The sequence below is a fragment of the Perissodus microlepis genome, chromosome 7 (genome assembly GCF_051167445.1).
Source record: "Perissodus microlepis isolate ML-2025 ecotype Zambia chromosome 7, ASM5116744v1, whole genome shotgun sequence".
NCBI classification, from domain to species: domain Eukaryota; kingdom Metazoa; phylum Chordata; class Actinopteri; order Cichliformes; family Cichlidae; genus Perissodus; species Perissodus microlepis.
Genome location: NC_140467.1, coordinates 15,603,391 through 15,609,953, shown reverse-complemented (window position 1 = coordinate 15,609,953; position 6,563 = coordinate 15,603,391). Strand labels below are relative to the sequence as shown.

The following is a 6,563-nucleotide window of genomic DNA, read 5'->3' as shown; positions in this document are numbered from 1 at the left end:
CTTTTTAATAAAAACTGGAGTATTAGTATTACAGCTTATAAGTAGCTTTGAAATATTAAGTTTAATGAATGAATAAATAAATAAATAAATAAATAAATAAATGTACTCATAGTTGGATAGATAGTTATCGCGCTACAAATGATTTTATAACCGATTCATGAGAATAACTTTGGGGTTTCCAGGTCTTCCTCAAATATATCGATTTAGCAGTTTGTCAGCATAACGTTACATCTTTTTAGACATGGTGTAGATAATAGTTTTTAGACCAGGGATGTCAAACTCATTTTACATCATCGGGCACATACAGCACATGCACTTTGATCTTAAGTGGGCTGCACCAGTGAGACTCCCGCTTCTATCAGTGTGAAGACGTTTAACTACACATTGAATCCTTGAGATAGCCTAATATAATATATATTAAATATATATAATTTTGCATCTATTGGCCTCAAATTGCGTGTACATTGTTTACTGAGTTCTTATTAGCCAGGCATTCACATGTAAACGGCTTTGATTTACATTTCCATCATGCACCAAAGAGCTTTCATTTTTTTGCTAGAATGCCAAACAGGAAGGTAAGCACGGGTATTTCTACAACATGGCCACCCAAAAGTGGCCTATTAATAATTTATGAATGCTATGATTAATGTTAGAAACCTGTTGTGAATGCAAAAATATGGTCCATGTTGCTACAGCTAGATGACCACCAGAGGGAGCCACAGCCCCTCATTTAAACTGTCATTCATGCTTGTTAAATCAAATGAAATCATATCTTATATTTGATTGTTTATGATTACTATTTGAACCAGAGGCATGTAATTTTGCATGAGGGACTCAACAATTCAAAAAATCCCGAAGTGAACTCATAGGAAAAGTGTAACCGTCATGGGGGAAACGCTTTTTAAATCTATATTTTGGAGTCAATTTAAGACTTTCCATGCATGCGATTTTTATGTTTTGGGGTCTATTTAAGCTGGAGTTCATTTAAATATGTAAAATTCTTTCAGTCAACAGTTGATGAGAATTTAATCTTTGACTATGTTGCAGGCTTGAGTCAAACTCCCTTTTGGTCAGCATCTCTACTGCATGTAGCTACAGGGGAGATAAAGAGCATAACACAACCACTCATTAGGAACAGAAACATTTATTTAACATGATATAAAACAGATGGGATATGAACATTTGCAAATTAAATCTAGTATGTAACTGTATGTTGAACATATCCTCCCATCCAGATATACCATGTACATTATATACACAGTAAATCTCTGATAATTACACTTTGTACACACAAAAAATTATCTCAGATTCAGAAAGGGGTTATTTCTATTGCTTTTTACACATCCTTATCCTGTTTTCTTTTAGTTCCAGGGCTCCAAACCAACATGTCATAAATGTTCTCGATTTTTTTGTCATAAAATATAATCAAGATCTCTTTTTCCATCTCTCAGTTTAAATATATCTCTCAGCAATTAAAAAAAAAAAAAAAAAGGACAGTATAGATTGACTCAAGTCAGAACATTCACATATGCATTGGCAACAAAGTGCCAGGGACTTCAAATCCCATCTTTAAATAATTAGAACTCAGAAGTATGAGAAATTACAAATACTCTTAGTCTGCAGCAATAAAATGGTTCCTCCTTATATAATAATGGAGGGATCTATATCTTTTATCTACTCATCTTTAGCATAGACACGTTCTTTACAATAAATGGATAAATATGCCTGGTTAGTTGATGTCGAATTTGTGGGGGGGGAAAAATTAAGTGAATTATTAAAGGCTTAATTAAATGCAGAGAAAATGTGAAACTTGCTTCTGAAACTTTTTCGAACAGGTGATGAAACATGAATGAAAATGTATAACAGACCAACATACTCTGCCACAGGCTATCAGGCTCAGAACAGAGTTCAGTCTATTAGCCTCCTGTATATACAGATAGACTTTGGCCCAGATTGGAACACAAAAACCTAATAAAACCATATAAATAATAAAAATGATTATAAAAGCCTTGTAAAAACTGAAACTGCAGCAGTAAAACGGTATGAATCCATGTGCTGTCTTGCCAGGTTGAGGAGAGTGTTGCCCCCCGAAGAGGGAGGAGCTTAAGACGTCACAGTGAGCAATACAGAAGTCAGAGGTTGAGACCCATGAGTATGAAGTAGGCAGTTTCACTCTGTAGCCAAAGGCCTTGTGCTGAACTCTTTAGGAAAGTCCTCAGGAGCCGCTTCAGGCCTCCCCAGCTGTTTCCTTCATGTGTAGGTTTTCACTGAGGCCAGAGCCTGGGCTGAAGCAGAACAAAAGGACAGAAGTGAAATTATAGTGAAATTCCCTCATAGTTCTGCTATACAACAGTGTATTAGTGCTACCGCAACACATAGAGAACAAACTCCCCGCATTGTTACGTGAAATGAACCCAACTAATTATCCTGAAATGCTTTTTTAAAACCCCAGAAATCAAATTTAACAATCAAAACACTTCATTATGAGTATGAGTGAAAAAAGGGTGGATGAAGGCCCTTACTGGTGCTACTACACACACATGAAGTGAGAACCGTCAGTGAGCTGGGGGGGTGCGGTGGTGGGAGACTGCGGATGGGGTGGGGAAGAGGACGACAGGCTTTTCACTGCAACGAAACGACAACATGGTGAGCACAGGCGCACGCATGAAATGACAAAACAACAAATTAGATCAGTTGATAATGAGTGAATGGCTAAATAAAACAGAAATAATCACTAAAGTGAGTGAAATTACTGAAAAAGCTACTGAGTAAACAACCACAAGTAAATTACCTAACACATACACAATGAAAGCAGCTACAGTTTGTTTCTAAGAACAGGCTCCCACCAGCTTTTGTTTTATTGCATGCGTTTTCTTTGATCCAACCACCCCACCTCCACCCTCTCGTCTCTCTAGAGACGTACCTGCTACCAGCTTGCTGCGTTTGGAGGCCTCGGCTGCCAGCTCATAGGAGATATTAATCATCTTCTCCTTTTCCTGTACAGTAACCTCCTCTTCAGTCTCCTCCTCAGGGCTTAGAGCCAGACTAGGCAGCACATTCTGCATGCTAGGAGCAAACACAAAACAGCAAAGTTTTCTCTACAGCATGCGATGGACAACTTCTAATTACCAACAAACAGGCCAGTTTTTAAAAATCAATATGAGGGCACTGACATTTAGAATAAAATGCCACAGTGGCTCAGAGATGAGCAAATAGACCTTTTCTGCACATTTGAGACATGGATCTGCATGCCAAGCGCATGAGACATCTATGCTATGACCCTAAACTTACCTCTTACTTTTAGAAAGAATTTCATGCACGACATCTGCTCACCTGCAAAGCTGGCCTTTTTACCGTAGTATCCTTATCTAATATTCAAGGCTTGAGCAGACCTCTCCATGCTAATAACCGATTACTGATTTAGATGGATCATGACAGTGTGCTTACCTGTTTTTGGCGATGAGGGCTTTGATGCGGTCGACTTTTCTCTGCTTATCAGCCTCCTGCTCAGGACTCAGAGCCTCCTCAGGGTCCGATTCAATGTAACGCTCAGGAATGAGCACTTTGTCAGGCACAGAAAGCTGAGGAACAGCCACCAGACAAGAAACACTTATTTAGCACATTTGGTACAAATGAATGGTTTTCTAAACTGACACAGAAAAAATTCCACTTCTGTGCAAACAACATTATTACCCTGATCGGCATCTATTGTGCAGGAAGACTATTTCACATTTTGGGTGTTTAGAAGTAAATGGAGTGTCACTGTCAATTACTCTGAGGCATTCTGTACTACGCAGAGATCAACTGTAAGAAGTTCACCGATGTAATCTAAAGCAAGGCCGTGAACTCTTCTCAAGGCAGCAAGTCATGCAAATCATGTTGGTAGCTTATGAGCAGCCCATGAAAAGATTTTGGCACAGAGGCCTTTGTGTAATGTTCAGTTAGCCTGAACAACGCTTATACAGTTATATAAGAGTTGTTAACTTTTCCATTCCAGTTGAAACTTTTTTTCTCTTGCAGTATTAACAATTGAATTGATAATACATGTTGTTCTGTTGGTAAACGGCACCTTCATAATAATTTGTCCACAACAGTATTAGCCCTCTGAGTAATGGCTTGTAAAAAAAAACAGCAGGCTGATGGGAACGACGGCTAACTGCTGTGCCGTACCTCTCGGTCGACATTAAAGTGATCAGCCTGGGAGGATTCTTTGAGACGAGCTATCTCCTCAGCGGGCGTCTCCTGCTCCCCCACCACCTCCTGCTGCCTGAGAGAGGCCTCCAGCTCCTGAATGTCACTGCTTATCACTTCATCTCTGCGCCTCACTTGAAACTAAAAGAAATAAATAATGAAACATAAAATAAGCAGAGACATTATATCATATGAACATCTTCTGACTTCAGAGCTACCCTAATGTCAAATAGGGTCTGAGTCACTCAGCCAGTACCTGCGTGTTGCGGTAATGGTTTTCTTTAGTAAATGAGTGGCTGCGAGAGGGTGTGTTCTCCTGGCTGCTACTCCTGATGCTGAGGCTTTTTTTCTTCTCCCTGAGGGTACCCTGCTGGTGGCGACGGATCCTCTCCAGCTGCTCCTCCACACTCATCCTGGGTCGGCTGCTCTCCACAGCACACAGCTGCTGCTCCACTGCACTGCGTGGACGCTCCTGTTGGCCAGAGACGACAACAGAATATAATTTAATAATGATATAGCATTACTGTGAAGACATTCAGCACTACGAGGTTGCCGCCATGGTAACTTTTTTACTGTGATCCCCAATGGTGTGCATGGTAGAGGTCTGAAGTTACATGGTGTCATTGCCTACTTGGGTTGTTTCACATGATGCAGCATTTGCAGCATGATGAAGTAGGCACGGTTAAAAAAAAGTCTAAACTTTACAAAGAAGAATAATGTCTACCCTTAATGTATGTACTGGAAAACATTTTACTTTTTTAAACAAAAGTAACAAACAGGACAGACACTTTGGACTTAATATAATGACTGAGAAATTGTTAAATATTTGCTCTCTTTGAGCTACACTTGGCAAAAGGCCAAACAACCTGGCTGTTGTGCGCTTGCACGCTCCCGCTGGAACACATGGGTGCACAGAGCGGCTGGGGGCTTGTTAATGCCTGAGCAGGAGAGGCTGATGTGAAGTGAACTGAGGAGAAGTTGTTCATTCTCAGGTCTGTGCCACACTGGAGGGTAGGCAGATGTGAACTCAGTCCAGAGGTCAAGGACATAGTCCCCACTGTCCCCACTGTTCAAGATATCCTGGGACCTAAGTTGAACTCTATAGGCCCTGTGCATACTCTTAATACCATAGGCTGACGTACATAAGCCTAGAAGGAGTTTGTGCAATCACCTATTTTCATTACACATCGATCCATGTTCATACTCACACTGACACACTAAAGCAGGACACACCCTGCAGTGTGTACAACAACCTCAGTTTTATCCAAATTCAAAGCAGGAAATTAGAGCTCATCCAGGTCTTTATTTCTTTAAGACGTTCCTGCAGCTTAACCAATTTGTGTGCGTCATGAAACTTTAATGACAGATGAAGGAAAATGTATGTTATTGCTGTTCATTAGATAGATATGATTCAAACCACTCCAGCGCAGTACCTTTAATAATTATGGCATGCACTATACATCTCTGTAATAAAATATTATGGTCAACAGTACTGAATGCCGCACTGAGGTCTAACAGGACAAGCACAGAGATGAGTCCACTGAAACTCATTTGTCATTTCTCCCAGGATCTAAGTTGAACTCTTACGCCTTAGGCATGCTCTCTTAGCACCAAGTGCTAAAGCACATAAGCCTAGAGGAAGATTGTGCGTTTATCTATTTTCATTTGTACTACATGTCCATTAACGGTCAAACAAAGTCACACAGGCGCAGCAAAAGCAGGACACACCCTGCAGTGTGGTGCACTAATGATATGGTTAGTATGTTTAAGTTGATAGGATTCGTGGCTGGAAACTGTTTAAATACAGTTTGGCATCTACTTTATGGCAGCATGAGTCACACCCTCACCATGTGACAGCTGGCCTTTACTGCACATGTGAGTTTTCAACCAGCAGCTTACAAGCAAAACAACCAATTAGGAGAGGAGTAATCACAATTCAAAATTAACTGTGGTTAGTTCACAGCTGCCCATAATCATTATTAATTGAGAAAGCGTTAATTCAGGCAGACCACAAAGCCAAAAAATGATCAAGGCAAGCCAAACACAGTACATCAACTGTGTTTGGCATTAACTAAGGGCTCAGCTGATACTCCTCTACACAACTGGCAATCTGCAGATAGCGCAAGCAATTAAGCTACTTTAGCCTGGCCATAGTTGCTGCACACCTGCAAGCTGCCTTACAACCCACTTCTAGCTCAACTCCAACTTTCTTGTTGTATCTCAGCGGTCCAACCTTTTTTGCGCCACGGACCGGTTTATGTCCGACAAGATTTTCATAGACCGACCTTTAAGGTGTTGCGGATAAATACAAAAAAAAAAAGATTTATTCATAACACACGGGAAAAGACCCAGGGAAACTGAGTTAACGATAA

At 40.4% G+C, this 6,563-nt stretch overlaps 1 protein-coding gene across 8 annotated transcripts in view; it reads right to left on the bottom strand.

The window, feature by feature from the left end:
* Nucleotides 1-1,128: 1,128 nt before the first annotated feature.
* The window catches only part of LOC146382830 (pleckstrin homology domain-containing family A member 5-like), an 83,949-nt gene continuing 78,514 nt past the window's right edge, over nucleotides 1,129-6,563 (bottom strand). For 7 of the 8 annotated variants that reach the window (XM_084933765.1, XM_084933769.1, XM_084933767.1 and 4 more), the window contains 6 exons: nucleotides 4,448-4,663; nucleotides 4,171-4,332; nucleotides 3,448-3,581; nucleotides 2,924-3,066; nucleotides 2,523-2,625; nucleotides 1,129-2,285 (listed from right to left, as the gene is read on the bottom strand). In XM_084933765.1, the coding sequence (XP_084789891.1) occupies nucleotides 2,531-2,625; nucleotides 2,924-3,066; nucleotides 3,448-3,581; nucleotides 4,171-4,332; nucleotides 4,448-4,663 (750 nt within the window). In that variant the 3' untranslated portion in view covers nucleotides 1,129-2,285; nucleotides 2,523-2,530. The remainder of the gene's footprint in view (nucleotides 2,286-2,522; nucleotides 2,626-2,923; nucleotides 3,067-3,447; nucleotides 3,582-4,170; nucleotides 4,333-4,447; nucleotides 4,664-6,563) is intronic. The other variant, XM_084933766.1, reaches the window with a different exon arrangement.